Raw genomic sequence first — 19,236 nt, 5'->3', positions numbered from 1 at the left:
ATACATACTTTATTTTGCCTTTTTCCTGCTAATATATTTGAGAAGGAATTCCGTTTGTCAAGAGGTAAGATTCTGCTGCTGGTGATAATAGTCACACCCGTGGTGCTTCTATTCTTAGCACTTCACATGATTCCCCTATTCCTGTCCAGCCATGAGGCCTGCAAGCCACTAATGTTGATAAACACACGCACACCACACACAAAATTAACAGAGTTTACATTGGTTTTATATAAAAAATATATTTTATAAACCATGCAGTCAGTACATCTTTCTAAAGCCAATCAAAACAACTCAAACATTTGATAATGTACTTCCCAATACCACAAAAAACAAAAACAAAGCTTACTTCTGTTTGCTTTAAGCAGTGCATGTCTTTCTTCTTCAAAACAATATTTACATTTGTTCCTAAAACTCAGCATAATAAATATGTTAAAATGAGTATAATATGATAACAATAGATGATAAATATGTTGTCACTTGGTCAAGAGGCACTAGGTGGTTATGGGTTGGGAGATTGATATTGTAGGTTCTATGGGTGGCAAATATCTCACTGAAAAGGAAATCTGACATGACGGCATAGTACATAATACATGATTTTTAATTCTGGCTAATTCTAGCCAGTTTGGGCCCTTACAGTCAGTGGATATCCCCAGTTGCTTAGCTGCATTTAAATGTAAAAATACAAACTAATACTATTGATATTGCACACTTTAAAAAAGAAAAGAAAAACACCCTCTGTTAACTTATAGAACAACTCCACTGTACAGTATTACTCGTACTGAAAATCATAAGAGCACAGTGCTAAGAACATTTGAAATAGAGAACGTTTTGTGTGTCTGAATGCCTGGCAGTATACAGTGCATCTATCTGGTTCTCACATCTTCCTGCAGGACATATTGGTGTAGCCAAGGCTAAAGCAGATCCTCAAAGGCACTAACCATGCCAGACAAAAACTGTTGATGCAGCTTACCATCAGGCAGGCGATACTGCAGTATCAAATGCTGAACGAACAGACTTAGGGACAGTTCACAAAGCTAGGCTATTGGGCTGCCAAACTGGCACTGAGCCCTGCTGCATGTGTTGGTACATCGTTTTTATATCTGACTACATGCTGCGCCTTTAGCATGATCTGTTATTCAAAGCGGCCACATTGGACTCACTGCAGGTATGACTACATTAAGTTATGTATATTTGATATTTGTTGGACTTATTTGATATGTCGCTCAAAAAACTGCAGAACACTGTCACACTTATATGTTTTGTCTTAATTGTATTCTTTCTATAATGTAATTGATTCATGGGAAGCTTTATACACAAAATCATTTCACACACTCTTTTATAACAGGCATAAAATTGTGATGCGACAATAAACTGATGCTTGCTCGCTTGATCAGCATATTGAGTAACGTGCTTCTGTCCCTTTCTAACAGAGTTAAAAGTAACAGATTTTCTCAGTGTTTTATCCTTTTGGAGCAGTGATGAAAGTTTTGACCTTGCTGCACTTTTACAATTAAAGTGCCAGTTTGTAACTTTTCTTTTTTCAATATCATGGAACGGTTGTGCGTTCACTGCGTCGGTACAGTTACAGTAGCAATCATAGAAAGAGCTTCTTTGAGAGAAATCACAGCACAGATTAATGACCCACTCCTCGCCCAGCCAGTTGGTGCACAGACCACAATTAAGGTCCTTGTGGGTTGCATCATCACAATGTTTTCAAAACAAAGCACACTTTCTGTTGAGATGGTTGGTACATCAATTTTGATATGACGCTATTTTCTTTTAACTATTTGGGCAGACGTGGTTGTACATCCAGTGCCTGATTTTGGAAACCCTGCCATCATTCCTAAATTTACTCTCATCTCTGACATGTATTTATTTCTTTCTGTCTATCTATATGGGGCTTGAAAACAAGCACTGGCAGCACCTCACCCATAACTGTTAACAGCCTTAACAGGTCTTGGGTCAGAGTTCTCACAGAGATTATGATGGTTGTATTTGAAACATGGTTTCAGGACTGGCAGTGGAGAAGCTGTCAAATGGCCTGTAGCTACACCCTACTTGCTGGGGAAAACTGGCATTATACAACTAGATCCAGTTTTGGGACATAGTAACCATCAGCCTTGTTCGTGATAAAGGTCACTGCTGTATTTAGGTGGGGCACAGGTACAGGTTTTTCCTCTCCTCCACTGCCTCTCTTCTCCCTCCCCTTCTTTCTCTCTGTGGCATTAGCTGAGTAGGTTGAATGGCTGAAAGTTGTTTTTAGAAGGCTGCGGCACACTATGTGTGGTGGACCTCGTGGAACATGAGCTCACGGGGGATGCATGTCTCGGTGCCGTACAGCTTACAGGCACGCCGTTCGAATGCTGACACATTCTGCTTCACTACCTCGTCAAAGAAGACATGAGCTAGCTGGGAGTGGATGAGGGAGCGGAACTCAAAGGATATCTATGAATCGGAGGAAGAGAGCGAGAGAGGGGTTAGGTTAGAAGTTGAATTTCAATTAAAATTACCACTGTATGAGAGAGAGAGAGAGAGAGAGAGAGAGAGAGAGAAACTGACTACATGCCAATGAGAAATCTAAAACTAGCATGTACAGACATGACAAGCTCAGGCACGTGGATGTCCCACACAGTATGCAGTATACTGAGAAGACACTGAACACTCAGAATTGCACATACTGTGCTCTCTCTCACACGTACGCACGTGCACACGCGCACACAGACACAGACAGACACACAGACACACACACACACACACACACACACACACACACACACACACACACACACACACACACACACACACACACACACACACACACACACACACACACACACACACACACACACAAACACACACACACACACACACACACACACACACACACACACACACACACACACACACACACACAAAGACACACAAAGACACACACACACACACTTAATACTTACAGAAAAGTCCACGGTGCATGTGCGAGGGTAGCCAGGGATACCAGGGCTGAAGCGCCACACTGTCTCCAGGTAGTTGAACAATTTACCGTCTGAACAGGATGCCTGACAACCAACACAACACGTCATTACTATCTTTTATTTATTAATTTTTCAAGTTCTGAAAAATCTAAAAACTTGTGATCATATCAATCTCAGATGAAATAGCAGTATTTAAAAAATAATAATACTAGATTTATTTTGCTGTCATTGCCTTTATATACAGCAGACCAGAAAATAGTTGACTTGCACCTAGGCTGCAATGCAGCCCGACAACGTGTCATGCACTCAAATACCAATCCCGATGACCTCCCCATTTCCTGTCAGTCTGTCCCATCAATAAAGGTATAAAAGGCCCAAAAATAAATCTTAAAAAGATCTTCGAGAGGACACTAGATGGCAGGCTGGAATTACTCTGATAAGCAGCCAGCAATTCTTGCTAAAGCAATGTAGGGAACCCTTGCCATTTTAGTCTCACGTGGCCAGACTGTTGCCTCTCGCAATTTTCAAATGCTTCCGTCAGAGCACGAATGTATGATCATGAGTAAGCGATGAAGCGTAAGTGAAGCCTCCTCTCCACTTCCCTTTCGTCTTTACAGTCGTGCAAATGTATCCTAATATATAGAAATCATCTAAGCATATATAGCTTGCTGCTTAGAAGAAATGGGAGAGGAAAAAATTGTGAACGGAAATGGCAGCTTCCTTACTCGGAATTCGGAATGTGTAGTTCCAGACACTATAGTGCGTACCCAAAATCTCCTGGAGGGGGCGTCAACATATGTGTCACGTGGTAGCGCCCGCCATACTTGTTGGCTTGTCTGGTTTGTTTACATTGAGCGACTATCCGGTGTGCTTGTATACGTTCTTTTTTAAACTGACCTCACAATGGTGCAGACTTCCTCAGTAAATAAGTGCCACAGCAGGTCACGTCGAGGGAATGAGCCAGAAAACGGAATTAGATTTTCAGCTTTCCAGCATGGAGATAGCACCATGAAGGAACCCAGATTGACGAGTTTACAAAAAGACGTAGAATGGCTTGGATCTCGCCTGTTTGTTCACAACATTTTCCTTGTCCTTGTAATGTATTTGGGCCCGACGTTCTTTCTATCCATCCTGGTGTTGGTTCACTATGTTGTCGCCAAGAACAACAAGCTCAATATTTACAAAAACATACCACCGTCACTCTATTCTGAGTGATGTGGGCTAGAATTTAAAGCCCACGAGAGGGCCGTCCCTAGCTTTTCAGACACCTCCCCCCTCTTGTTGACGTACACGTTTTCACACGCTATATAGACGCCTTAACAGACAACGTCACACTGATAAGAAACAGCATGTGCGTGCATACCGGCAGCAGAAGAACCCTGCCTTTCATAAGATGCAATTGAAAAGTTCTAGCTGGGAGTGCTCACGTGTAAAAAATGCCCCATCAAACTTTTAGATGCTGTTTTTCTCCCAGTGTGGAGGAAGACTCTTGAAATATATAATCCATTGATTTCTGTTGTGTGTGAACAATAATAGTAATTCAAAGCAGTTGTCCTTGAAAACCACAACGCCATAACGGCAGCAGAGCCTGTTTGTCCATGGCTGCACGCGCACCTGCAGCCCATCAAGTATAATTTATGCGTCGTCCCGTGATGGTGTCGCGCACGCAGACCTCTACACTCACAATAGTCGCATCCGCGATGCGAGGAGGTTGAATGAACTGAAACCAGTGCTCCCCAAAACAACAGGTTTGGAGATCTGTTGGGAATTGATTACATGAAACAGTCACCCGTGAGCCCAGTCCCAATGTTTGTAAACAAATAATGGGTCTATAGTATTCAGAGATTGTGGAATAGTTGTCTGGCTACACGAGACTACTGCCATGTTGATGAATAGTACAGCAGTCTCTCACCTTGACCAGATGGGGGCGTACAGACGTGATCAGGGAGGTGTAATTCTCCTCCACAGGGGGGAAGCCCACACTCAGCTTGGCCTTGCAGAAGCCGGCACGTTTAAACACCAGGTCTGACTTCTTGCACCAGGGAACAAAGTGTTTGTAGTCCTCCACTTTGTTCACTACCTCATAAAACTCCTGCATGGAAAATCTACGGGTGGGAGGGACACAGAGAAGAGACAAGCTGTTACATTTCAAGAAATGGAGGAACAGCGCACACTAGATTTAAATCGGCCATGACTTTCAACATGACCTTTTTGGCATAACATTATAGCCAACATTTTTCTAAACACATCTAAAATAGCCAAAATAGCAGCTCAACAAGCTCAACTCATCATGTGGCAACACGTTGTGAGCTTGTAGATTGGCTATTGCCTCTACTTTTGCACGACATTGTCATACAATACGACAAAGTATAAAATAGGGTATTACTGCACAAGAAAAAAAACATGAAAAGGATTTATGGAGTATGGAGATAAAAGGTTTCTGCCCGACAATGACAAAAATAATGTTGTGAGAACTTGTGACAAACCCTAACGCTAACGTAACAAGATTGACAGGGCATGCTCCAGACCCAATGACATAGACATAGAGAGAGAGAATCTCCCACCCTTGTTACATAAACCGCATGGGTCAGAGAACATACTGTAGCTGCTGATTGTGTCTATTTATACAGGCAGCTTTAGTGATTGTGACCTTTCTACGGGGACATTCAGTGCGTCAGAAGCACAGGTTGAAAATCTACATCCTCAGAGACACGTAGCTGATCTTGAACATTTTCATTCATTAACTTATAATGATCTCCATGCAAAGCAGTCAGTGTGCTTGGGGACAAAGGAGGGTAAATGTAGCCTCAGAGAAAGAAAATGAACAGTATTTTCGTACAGTATTTGGGGAGAAGGGCAGCTGCATCTTCATAGAAGAATGTCAAGTTAACTATAAATACGTCAAATGATGTGGATCTCACAATCCACATGGGAACAGCGTGGCTCCATGTGGACAGTCAGACACTCAAACAAGCCATCTTATAAACAGCTACACTCCTGGAGAACTACGAACTAGAACTATTACATTTTATTTTTATATGAATCATAGATGGCTGCCTAATATGGGTTGGGCCACAAGTGAACCAGCATAATATAAAATTGTGCCATTTTGCAGTGTATGACAAAAGGGGATAAAAAGAAAGGTAAAGTGAAACCAGGCTGGAGTGACTCACCCAATGATACGTCTCTCTGAGTATTCCTTCTTCTTGGAGAAGGTGTCAGCTAAGTTAAAGAAGCTGCGGACGGGCACCGTCGCCGCAGTGCGTCCTGACATGGCAGCCCCCAGCAGCGGCGGCACACGTGTCATCAGGATCCCACATGATGTCAAATACCTGATTGTAGAGCACAACACGGAAAAGACACAATGAGTCAGGTCAGAAAGCATCAATGAAGGGACTCAGGGGAGCATGATGAAATGGTGCTTTAACAAAGCTGTACTACAGTCAACTGCATTCAGTCAACACTGAATCTGAATTCCTTTTTACATTTTTTTTGCCTAGGTTAAAGAAGGTTGTTTTCTATATAGGCTACATGCTATTAAACGATGTATTAACAGTTAATACAATGAATGGATATACCATATGTCATTACATTTGCAATATAATCCCTCTCCACCTCCTCAAAATTGAGAGAAACTAAACATTGGAGTTTGTTTTGATTTATTTATTTCACATTCAAAAATAAAGTAAGCAACGTGAAACGTATTTAGTCAATTCACATTCCTAAAACACAAACCACAATTATCCCAGGAATGTTGGATCAAGGCATCAGCTTTTCACTAAGGAAGCAATGAATGCTTCCGAGTGCAACATGTACCTACCAGCACCTGCCAAACATTTGTCATTCAAACTGTATCTTGAAGGTCCTTAATAAACAGGGTCACTCACCAATTTCATCCAATCAGGAAAGAGAACCGATTTGTCAGCTTAAAATTCATAGTGTTCCAATTATGTCTGCTTATTGCATTTATTTGTTTTGTCACTTCAATTGTTTATTATTTATTCTGTATTCTCTATGAGTTCTCTCTCCTGGTTGGATGAAATTGATATCCCAAGCTGGAAATGTAGCATTTTCTGTTTACTAAAGATCTGGAGAGACAGGGAGACTGAACAAACACTTTAGCAATTATTATTATTAATAATTATTATTATTATATTATATCAGAATATAGAGCTACACTTATTTTAACAAAAGTAAATAACTTACAGCTCCTTTTAAAGCTCACAGACGCTCAAAGACACATCTACAAGTCTACTCCAGTCAGGTCATTAAGGCAAAGCGGGACCAGGTCAATGAAGGGTATCGACATTAATAACAACCTTGTATATGGAAACATTGAAGGACCCAGGCATCAGGGCTCGCTTTGTTCACCAGGCTGTCCACCTGCCCAACATTTCTACACGCTCCAGCCAGCCTAGGGTCAGATATGCTGCAGACCAAGGTTATCTCTAGGGTGTACCACTTTCATATTAGCCTGAATATCAGACTCTGAAGCTTCGGAGCAGCCAGTGGATTGGGTGAGGTCTATGGGCTGGAACCAGGCTACCACTTTCAGGCATAATGGGAAGAATTCCCCCTAAACAGAACTCCAGTATAGACTGACCGCTCCAGCTACTGTACATCATTTCTAATTGTCAGGGTGAAAGAATACCAATCATGATGAATGGATTACATTTTAAAAAAGAGAGAGAGACAAAACTGCAATTATCTGTCTCAGAGAATTTGAAAGATTTTAATATGAACTAATAAAAATTCCAATGACACCATGTCACAGACACAGACCACCTGTATTTCAGTTACGGCATAGATGCCCAGGCAGGCCATTTCATCAGAGTTTTTACATTTTTTACATTTTTTACTTTTAAATATTTCATTATTCCAGCGTTGACAATGCTGCTAAACAGGAGCCAGTCAACACCATGATAAATGAGTGGTCTTCAGGCAATGTCAAAGCAAAACAAAGCAAAGCAAAGTTCTTTGAAGTTGACTAAGCTCGAAATGCTTGTTTACAGCCACACCCTGCTCATAGAACATTTCATGGTAGGGGTTCCTTGCTCAAGGGCACTTCAGCGGTGGTAATTTTAACGTTCCGGTCCGGGGATTCGAACTGGTATCCGGTATCAAGACCGCTCCGCAAACGTTCGGCCACCGCTGCCCCTGTCACCCATGCAAAAAATGGGTTAACCAGTGTTTTAGTTTGAGATGCTTCTGATGCTATGAAGGCTCATACATAGTCTGGATTTTCGGTGGTGGGGTGACCACCGAACTACAACATGACGTCACGAGCCGCGGTGAAGAGCAAACCACCGCCACCGCTCCAGCCCTTCTCTCTGTTTTACCCTGTTTTAATCTTGTCCCAATACTCCCAAAACAATCTTGTCAGATAGAGACCTGGGGAATCATCATGATTGATAGAATGATGTTTGTTTACCATGCCCCCTCATATAGCCCACTGCTGTGCCACATCATGACCCACAAATGACAACACCTCAATCAATTCAATAGTTCACATCAAACTCTCAAATTCAACAGACGTAATTGGTGGTAATATGGTATTAGGCTCCATGACACATGCAGAGTGCGTCCAAGGACCTCACTAAGCTATGGTAGTAGCAACGGCCGGTGTGCAAATGGTCATTTACATTCACACACACACACGTTCATAACACTGATAGCAGAGAAAACCATGCAAGGCACGCCAACCTGCTCATCGGTAACAATTAGGGGTTTGGTCAGTGTCTTGCTCAAGGACACTTTAACTCTGGGGGAGCCCGGGATGGAACTGGGGAACGTTCCGGTTCCCAATCGGCCACTCTACCTCCTGAGTCACAGCTGTGTTACAGGCAGACACAATAGGCGGGTTGTCATATTGTCATAACCAATTAACCTGTACCCGCACAAGCCTTGGAATCCCAGCTCCATCATTGGTACTCAGTTTACAGATTATTTACAGAGAAATTTGATATAGTAGAAAGTGACTTCAACAAGATACCCATGTACCTGTCTAGATACTTCCTTAATGTTAACGAAGTCCACACCCACAACACCAGAGGGAGTGCAACGAACCATGTACAACCCAAATTTGGCACAAACAAGGGACTAAATTATTTTCGCTACCAAAATGTCGTCCACTCACAGTTAACAGTCTTTGTATTGAGTTTGTGCTTGAAATGTACTGTAATTCTGCAAACTGTTAATAAATATTTCAATCAATCAATCAAGCCAATTCTGTATGAGTATGAGTTATGGGGGTGCATAATGTAGTTAAAATGTGGGATGGTCTGAATGGATGGTTAACATCAGTCTTATACAATCTACACGCCACCTACCCAAAACACTGCTATGATGACAGTTCAACCCCTGCAGGGAGAATATTATCAGTGGTCTTCTTTTACATAACAATGTCAGCTGGTAAGCCATTTACAAAATGCAGCAAAGCTGTGGGGCTGTGGTGGGACATAATAAAATTAAGCCATTGGCCCATGCATTGACAATATGCCAAAAGATATTACAACACAAAACATAGCTGGGCGATTGGAAAAGTGGGAAATTATCCAGGCATATAATTTTAATAACTTGAGCATTTAACACGGGATTGAAACTAAGCATCCAGGCAGGCTGGTCGCAGCTACCACCCGGTAAACTAGCCTGGCCAAGATTACCGAGTAGGTCTACCGCCTACTGACCAAGATTAGTTCATAATTAGTATTATGTTACGTATAGGCCTAATTTGTAATTCAAAAGGCACATACAAAAACAGTCCAGCTGTCACAAAAGGCGGACCAAATCATATTGATTAGAGAGGCCCAAAGTTAACGTCACCAAAACTGTAGTTTTCAGTTTCAGAAGACCGCGTTAGTACTGTATCGATGTTGCAATCACATCGGCCAATTTCGCACCAGCAAAATATGACGGAAAGCTATACAAACCGTTCGGGAGGCGATCCACAAATAAAGGAAACAGTCGGCTAATAGTTCAATTGTAGGCAAACGTTCGCTGTTAGTAACATAGTAACTAACTACAGTAGACTAGTACAGTGGTCTATCCAGCTGTGTCAGTGCCAGCCAGTGCTGCTGGTGAAACCAAAGCCAGGACCATTGAGTTATTTGAGAGCCCTTTACCTCCCGTTGTTCGCCGTCCGTGTCTCCCGGCCGGCTGTGGACGGCAGTTGCTTAATACACTCCGCGACTCTCCGGAGGCTCCTACTACCTCTCGCCATCTTCCCTTCCCTCTCTTTCTCTCTCTGGACTCGACTCGAGGTGTTGGTTGACGACAACGAGAGCCAGAGCGTCGCCCGCGGCCTGCCCTGCCCTGCCTCCTCTCCTCTGGAACGCACCTCCTCAGAGTTATTGCATAGTGGTTGGCTGTTCCGCGTCGAGCAGTAGCTGTTCATTGGCCAGTCCACCTCTCCGTCAACCGGGGAAAACAATGACGTTGGTGGTGTGTCGTGCACGTTCATGCACGCGCCTGGATGTCACGAGACGTGGTGGATTGAGCATTATAGAGTTACCTAGTTAGTTAGAGTTGCCTATATATAAGGCATAGACCATCTATGGCATAGAGTATAGACATATGGGATTGGGTTTCTTTTGGTCAACCTGACCTGCCTAACCTCTAATACTTTCAAGGCAACAGGGCAAGGAAGGCAAGTTTCATTATGCAGAGGACATTCAAAGTGCTTCATGTAAAATAGACAAAAAATACAGGGGGCCATGCACATGCACATCTTACACTACTGTCAGTAAAACCCATAACTCAAATAGCCAAAAATAGTCACACATGAAATAATAAACAGTGTAACATAATTTCAAATGCATATGTTTTATATAAACTTTATTAACTTAAAAACAAATAGGCTACATTAGACATAAAGAAAATGCAATTGAATACAGGACTGTATAATTAAAACGGAAACAGGTCATTTAAACTTGCATGTTTGGAACAGCAGATCATCAACAACAGTATTTGCATATCAGTATACTATATTCACATATTAATATATAGTATTAAGTAGCCTATTCAAACGCATGCCGCATTAAGTGAAGAGTGTTTGTTTAGTAAAGGGTTCTCCCCCTCTCTTTTTTTCATCACTTCCAACTGCACATGTTTATCTTGTAGGCTATCTTGATAGTTATTCTCTTTCCTTATGAAACTGATATTTGACCTGATCTTTTGGAGTGGGAGACCCCTCTCCAGCTCTTTATTCTGATTTCTATCAATAACATATTTTATTAAGAAATATAACTAACAACCCCTTAAAGAAATGTGCATGGTTAGAAACAACTAGAGGTATAATATATTATATTCTGTGGTAAAAACTAAGAGTGTTTTGTTTAAAAAGTGAAAGCTGCAGGTCTACTAATCACTATCACTATCAATAACTAAAAACATCGCATGGATGCACCTGGGACGTATCCTCAGTAATGTATACTGAGGTCAACAGGGTTTCGAGTCTTCCAACATGATTCATACCCCTCACTCAGGCAACCCAGCCGGGGGTGATCAAGTCCCGACTTACGTCCCAGTAGCTACCCACAATCAGTCCCACTAGGGCAAAACCAGGGCCACACAATCCGTTGGAACTACTCCAGAACTACACTGCCAGGGCTGGGAGGTACACTCAACCCTTCCCATTTCACGTGTTCATCCTGTAATGTATCCTATATGAATTCTCTCTCCTGGCTGGATGAAATTGGTACAACAACCTGACATTTTATTTTCTGTTAACTAAAGAGTTGGCGACACAGGGAGACCCCTGTTACTGAACAAATGCTTCAGGCTATGCAAGATCGAGGATTTTGTTCTGTTGTGTTCTGGTTTCTGGAATGTGTCACCTGAAAATTATAAATATGCAGCATAACCTGTGCAGCAAGGGATACATGCAGGCAACAAGAGTATTAAGTTGTCTTTGATTTGTGGTCTCTCATGCTCATGACTGGCTTATCTGTATATGTATATCTGTTATTACTTCCACTGGTGCATAAGATCACACATTGATACCATGAAGAAGGCAGTGCTGGCCGCTACGAGCTTTTAAACTTTTTTCACGAGAAGAATGCCGTGGCTTCTTTTTCCTTAGTTATAACAGTTAGTTACACATATTGTTCACCAGGGCCCAAGTGTTACTCACATATGTTTAATAACTGTATGTTATAGGCATTCGGCCTATTACAAATTTTAGGCCTATTTCACCGTATCTGTCTCTCAATTGGCTTTGCGGATTGGTTGAATGCACTTGTCAGAGATCCCCCAGGGCCAAAGAGTTCAAATCCCTATATCTGAGAGGATCATATTTGGATTTGGGGTGTTAAAGATATTTGATTAATGAATGCATGTCTTATTGACATATTATTTACTGACATATATATAGAACAGATAAAGTTATCTCAATCCTGTTTTTTTTACGGCTTAGAACTATAGCCAAAATCCAAATGTGAATCTTGTGATCCACTCTATAACACTCTATAACACATAACTGATAACGGGAAGTCAATTAGTTAGAACTTTGAACTATAGGGAACAACGATATGTGTTACGAAGGAACGTAGTGCCTCTCTGACATCACAATCAGGACGTCAGGAGTGACATCACTCTCGACATCCCAACACCATAAATACCGATGCCTACGCAGGTTTAGACGGAATGAAGCAAGAAGAACCCAGATCACGTATAGCAGACCTCGTATACCATATCAAGATCCCGCTGCTGACCGCCGGTTCGACCCCTGCGCTCAAAGACGATAGGTTATCCAGTCCCTATCTCTTCGGCGTCCCACCAGGCCATACCTAGGTCTCGGTTACAATATGATTACCCAGTGAAGATGTAAATTATTAGTGTGGTTGCCCGAATGGGCAACCAGACTCTTGTAACTGTGACACTTTATTATTTCACTGGAGTAGTCTTAATTTTGACGCTTTATACCTCCCACACTGTACGCTGTACGCACTTGAGCCATATGTCAAATTGACCGAAAAAATCGGGAATCGTGTGCTTGTATTTTGTTAAGAGAAATGTTGTATAGTTTAATTGATATGAATTTATTAGTGAATTAAATTTCCCCATTGACATGAATGGGAAAAGGCAAAAATTCACATTCAAGTATTCGTTCCTCGGAGACTGTAATCACTATAGTTACAAAACTTTTAGGGATAATTCAACATTATCCCTAAAATTATTTAACCCTAAAATGTTATCGGTCGGCCTCATGGTGGCGCTATAACAGCCCACTTTACCTTTTGGCTTATAACTCTTGAACCGTAGGTCGTAAAATCAAAATTATTTTTTCCGCCATGATAGATTTTCCGCCATTTTGAATTTTGTCCAAAACACACTTTTTGCTTTTCCTCCTACAGATTTTGTCCAAATCTCACAGAAATCGGCACACGTGATCTCTGGACCCATCCAATTAAAACTGAACTGCAGAATTTTTAAAGTGCGTATCGTTCGGCCGTAATCGTCTTCCGAAGTTAGTAGGAGGGGCCTATATCACAAAAAATGCCATAAATCACGAACGGAATGTCCAATCCATCCCACATTTCAATCACATGTCCGGGGTGGTTCAATCAACCAAGTTCTAAAAGCAATTCCATTTTCATCCATAGGGGGCGCCGCAAATGCGAGAAATGTAACCGTTTGTCGCAAAAACATGAATTTCGGGGGTTAAATCCCCTCCGAATTACTTACGCATGATCTAAGGCGTGACTTGAAATTGTAATTGGCTGGCAATACTAGTGGGAGGGGCATATGTAAGCCACTGCGGCAACCACACTCTGCAATTTTTTTAAATTGCGAATTTTCTAGTTTGTGATGCCTTTGACAGATGTTTGTAGAAGTCGTTCAGTTATTGTTACATCATTTTGTAATTAACCTCTTAAGTCCTACATAATATATACACTTAGTCGCACAACAATGTTCAATTGTAAAAATGGCTGATCTACAAACTCACAACACAGCATTGTGAGGCTGTTTTTGAACATTTGTAAAGGATAATTTCACATGTTTCAAGTGATTAAAGGATGGATGGCTTTGCCGGCATTTAATGTGAATCACCACCAGCCCAGGTGAAATGTAGGCTATGCATAGTTCTTGTGAGGCTGGAATCTATTTTACAGTATGGCTCTAGATGCGGAACATAGAAATGTTATGTCAGATTTTCACATTCAGAACCGTGTTAATCAGACCAGTGTGTGTCCATGTGGAAACCTCGTATGAATCTGATCTCAGGTCAGAATGGGTTAATCAGACCAGTGTGTGTCCATGTGGAAACCTCGTATGAATCTGATCTCAGGTCAGAATGGGTTAAATACTAACTACTGAAGTTTCACTTGTAAGTTTGGGTAAGAAACTGTTTTTTTTTATCAGCTTGCAGAGACTTTTTGTCTAATCACGTGGTCTGGTTCTTTATTTTCTTTACTTTATACGATAAAGCGTCCAGTACAGGAGTTATGTACAATTTGTCAATTTGCAGGTATTTAGAACAAAATTAGACTCAAAATCTATACATGCTGCAAGTGCTCCGTCTTCCAATAAATAAGGTTTATCAAGTAGAAATACATGTTTGGTTATGGTGACATACATTTTGTGCGTTGTACATTTACATGACATTGGCAGTTATAAATAAAATTGATATAAATTAACATGTTTTGAGTACTGAGTTATTTCACCGAGCTGGTTCAGTTCAGGTGAAGAAGTTTAAATGGTTTAATGTTTGAAATTATGTTAATTAATTTAGTATTAGCCAAATTTGTTTGATACATATCAAGTAGTGTCTAATGGGGGCTCAACAAATGTGGATTTGGGAACAACTGCAGTACAGTATTAAGTTATTAACAGATCCCTGATTTATCTAAAAACGAATCCACAAATCACCAACAACACAGCAATAAGGCATTGAAACGTTTCCTTTGGAAAGTCAGAAAGTGACGTGCAAAATAAAAAATAAAATCTGCCAATTTATACACACTATGTTACACGTATACCGACGGTAGGATACCGTGTCTTTTAGGGGCGTTTCTGTGGTCAAGATAGGGCTTTTTTTGGTAGGCTACTGTAGCCTACCTGTCAGTTCTGCTGCTGGAGTCGGGTCTTCATGTAGGCTATAGCCTATGTGGTCTTCAATGTATAGCCTATGTGGCGTGAACACTAAATCCAGGCTAAAATCGCGAGATAGTCAGCAAGTCATTAATTACAGAAGTATTTCACACACCTTTGATTCGCTGTAATAAAGGAACTAAAAGGTGTTGAAGCAGAGGGAAACACAAAAGTCAGTTGGCAGCGCCACAGCCCAGCGACACCCACGTTGTGGCCAGAAATGTCACTCCGTTTGTAAGCTAAAGGATCCCACATAATGTAGGTTTGTAATAATGTAGTTTTTTGATGAATTGAACAATGTGGACTTTTGATGAATTGAACAATGTGGACCCTCTTAAACAAGTGTAATGCTTAATTGGGTCGTCCACTCACAGTTAACAGTCTTTGTATTGAGTTTGTGCTTGAAATGTACTGTAATTCTACAAACTATTAATAAAATATTTAAATCAATCAATCAAACCAGAGCTAGACTACACCATGATATATTATTAGGAGTACAATAACTTGGCATTGTGAATAAAAAGGTATTAGCCACAGTGGGGTTGCAGTGTAATGTAATGCTGAAGGTTTAATCACAGGGCTGTCTGCTTTATGTATTATGATTAAACGTGCATTCTGGTATATGTGAATCAATGATTGAGAAAAACATCAAAGGGGTTTGAACCCGTGAAGTTCTATAAAGTTGTATTAAGAAGTCAGGCGTCTAGACTGCTAGACCACTGAGGACGCTGCCAGGAAAGGGACTCATGTCTGTATTGACTATTTAAGCCGTGACGTAACCCGCTTCCGGGTCTTACTCAACGTCATACATTTTCTTTGTCACACTTTACAGTTTACATTAATAATAATTATACTCGAGTTGGAAGCATTAAGACACATTTTAACCCTCAATGGCTTCCTTTCTGAAAAATAACGTTATTGTAAAAAATAAAAAGATTCACGCGTTCAGAATCATAATAATATGTAGCTATAGAAGCGGACGGGACCCGGATGTAACGTAGGAGGACTACAATAATATATGACTAGGCCTACAAGAAAGACGCGGCAAAAGACTCGCGGGCGTGGCCTCACGTCACACCCGGAAGGAAGTGACGCCAACCCCTCAAATACGGAAGAGACGCGTGGAGGGGGGTTTTGCTCAGTGTTGTTTTGATTTTGCCACGTCACCATGTCCGCCGTGGCGTCGTCGTGTCCGCAGCAAGCAGGTACGTTAAATGTTATTTAATACTTAACGTTGTTGTTGTTCAAACATCTGTGATCACTTTATGATAACTTTGTTGTGATGTTTATATATTATGTTCGTGCCACTCTGTAAAACCGTGTTCGAGTAGCCGAGTGGTTACCGTCGGCGCCTAGTAGACTACGGCCAGGGCCCGGGTTCGAGTCCCCATCGAGGACTGAGAGTTTAGCTTCATTTCTTACCAAACACAATTGTTTTAGCTTTTCTCGTCGAGGTCCATTATTCATTCAGTATTTGAGCCTAAAAATGGTGGTCCCGTGGCTCAGATACCGAATGACTAAAGGACCTCGACTTGATGCAAACAAACAGTTGTGTTTGTTAAGAAGAAAATAAACTCGGTCATCGACTGGGAAGTGAACCCGGGCCCGGTTGTTCACATTATTACCATCGACGGTATCCATTGGGCTACTGGATCATGGTTTTATAATGTAGTTAGTAACATATATGAACACAACACAGTAGGAACAGAGCATTCTGGTTCACGACGGCAGCACGCTAGCTAGCTAACGAACTAGCGTGTTCGTTAGCTAGCTAGCGTGCTGCCGTCGTGAACGTGCACAATGATAGTCAACGGACCAGCGCGTTCATGTGTTTGGGGCCAGGCTGCAATACCTTCATTCGGCCACTATGTCCATTTGGCCTCAGGGTTTCCTCTGGGTGCCTTTTCTCTATTCATAATATACTCTATGCTCACAATGGTGGTCAGTGGCTCAAATGGGTCTGAGAGGCTAAATGGCCTCAAATGGTGGTCCGTGGCTGAATAAATAATCGACTAGAGGTGAACAGAGTAGTGTTTAGATGGTTCTGTTATGACTGCATGCTGTAGTGTTTAGATGGTTCTGTTATGACTGCATGTTGTAGTATTTAGATGGTTCTGTTATGACTTCTCCTCTGCATGTTGTAGTGTTTAGATGGTTCTGTTATGACTTCCCCTCTGCATGCTGTAGTGTTTAGATGGTTCTGTTATGACTTCTCCTCTGCATGCTGTAGTGTTTAGATGGTTCTGTTATGACTTCTCCTCTGCATGCTGTAGTGTTTAGATAGTTCTGTTATGACTTCCCCTCTTCATGCTGTAGTGATTAGATGGTTCTGTTATGACTTCTCCTCTGCATGCTGTAGTGTTTAGATGGTTCTGTTATGACTTCTCCTCTGCATGCTGTAGTGTTTAGATGGTTCTGTTATGACTTCTCCTCTGCATGCTGTAGTGTTTAGATGGTTCTGTTATGACTTCTCCTCTGCATGTTGTAGTGTTTAGAATGGGGGTGGGCAACTTTGACGATGGAGACTATATTTCCACTATATTTCCACTCTCACTCCAGAGGGCCACGTTGCATATTGCTGTTGTAGCAAAAATAGCCGATGTACAAGCTCAAAACGGGTCACAGTGCAACGCGTTTGGGGCTTATTGATCAGCTATTTTTTCCCCCCCAAGACGGTGGATTGTGGCCCATGCCTTCCTGCTGTTATTTGTCATGTTGGTGTTCTCTATATCTTTTCGTCCTGGGCATGACGTTAAACTGTTCCGTTCGAGAGGACCGGCGACCCTCGAATGTAAACAGCCACGAAAGGAAACTATGTGTGTGTGAGGTGTTCTATCATTTCATTCCAGTACTACTACTTTGGGTAGTGGCTGGACGTTTGTGTAGATATTGAAAAGGAGGGGACGAGCAGGCTACCTTGTGGTAGGCCGTTCTTTTGGGCTTTCCATTTACTCCTCTGGTCATTTAACTGGACATAGAAGCGCCTGTTGTTGAGGAGGCTTTTCCCGACCATTGTGCGGTGTTGGACAGTGTCGTAGGCAGCAGAGAGATCTCTGAATGCTGCTCCAGTTATTTGTTTTCCCTCAAACCCATCCTCCATGTGTTGGGTGAGGTTGAGCTCTGTCCAGCACAGGAGCGGCCAGGATGGAAACCAGCTTGGTCTTTAGTCAGCTTGGTGTCTGTGAGTGGTATGAGGCGTTGGAGTAGCAGCCTCTCTTGTAGGTGATGCAGAGGAGGGAAATGGGTCGGTAGCTCTTTGGGGGTGATGGGTCTTTGCCAGGTTTGGGGATTGCAACCACTTTGGCCTTTCTCCAGACAGAAGGGATGGTTTTCTGTGCCATGCATTTATTCAGTATCCCCACGAGCCAGATCTTTGCGTTAGGTCCCAGGTGCTGTATCATTTCTGCCAGTATGTCATCAATCCCTGCTGCTTTTCCGGGTTTCAACTTTCCCATTGCAGTTTCGAGTTCTTCTAGGTTGAAGGGTTTGGTTTGAGGGCTGGCTGATTGAGGTTGGTCTGATACCACTGTGTGATGGTATTCTCCTGTGGGTCGGTGGCGGTGTTGGTCACAACTGGTGGCCAACAGTCGTAACCAACACCGCCACCGACCCACATAGAATACCATCGCACAGTGGTATCAGACCAACCACAATCAGCCAGTCCTCAAACCAAACCCTTCGACCTAGAAGAACTTGAAACTGCAATGGGAAAGTTGAAACCCGGAAAAGCAGCAGGGATTGATGACATGCTGGAAGAAATGATACAGCACCTGGGACCTAGCGCAAAGACCTGGCTTGTGGGGATGCTGAACACGTGCATGGCACAGAAAACCATCCCTTCTGTCTGGAGAAAGGCCAAAGTGGTTGCAATCCCTAAACCTGGCAAAGACCCATTATCCCTGAAGAGCTACCGACCCATTTCCTTCCTCTGCATCACCTACAAGCTCTATGAGAGGCACTAACATTTCTGAACAGACTATATTTACATCAATATGTCTGGGTCCCCACATACTCACTCAGGGTTGACGTGTCACACCTGCAGTGATGGGAGGGGCACCAAAATGTGGTGTTTTGATTGGTTGATGGGGGCACTCCCTTAGTATAAAAGTGTATGTTTTGTGTACACATGACCTGATGAAGATCAAATAGATCGAAACGTTGTCAGTATTTCAAT

At 42.1% G+C, this 19,236-nt stretch overlaps 1 protein-coding gene across 1 annotated transcript; it reads right to left on the bottom strand.

Annotated features, from left to right (window-relative positions):
- Positions 1-204: 204 nt before the first annotated feature.
- coq10b (coenzyme Q10B) lies at positions 205-10,372 on the bottom strand. The gene is made up of 5 exons (XM_083776340.1): positions 10,094-10,372; positions 6,146-6,304; positions 4,885-5,077; positions 2,955-3,056; positions 205-2,445 (listed from the first exon to the last, which is right to left on the bottom strand). The coding sequence occupies exons 1-5, from the start codon at positions 10,363-10,365 to the stop codon at positions 2,278-2,280; spliced, it is 894 nt and encodes a 297-aa protein (XP_083632466.1). The 5' UTR covers positions 10,366-10,372; the 3' UTR covers positions 205-2,277.
- Between the last annotated feature and the right edge of the window lie 8,864 nt (positions 10,373-19,236).

The sequence above is a fragment of the Protomyctophum parallelum genome, assembly GCF_964188405.1.
Source record: "Protomyctophum parallelum genome assembly, chromosome: 11".
Taxonomy (NCBI): domain Eukaryota; kingdom Metazoa; phylum Chordata; class Actinopteri; order Myctophiformes; family Myctophidae; genus Protomyctophum; species Protomyctophum parallelum.
This window is presented reverse-complemented; position numbering and strand designations above follow the sequence as displayed.

Excerpts from the sequence above, each read along its gene's own strand:
- coq10b (XM_083776340.1), bottom strand. The coding sequence starts at position 10,365 with ATGAACAGCTACTGCTCGACGCGGAACAGCCAACCACTATGCAATAAC. Across the intron at positions 6,305-10,093 it reads CGGACGGCGAACAACGGGAG|GTATTTGACATCATGTGGGA; the intron begins GTAAAGGGCTCT and ends CTCTACAATCAG. Across the intron at positions 5,078-6,145 it reads TCAGAGAGACGTATCATTGG|ATTTTCCATGCAGGAGTTTT; the intron begins GTGAGTCACTCC and ends TCCCACCCGTAG.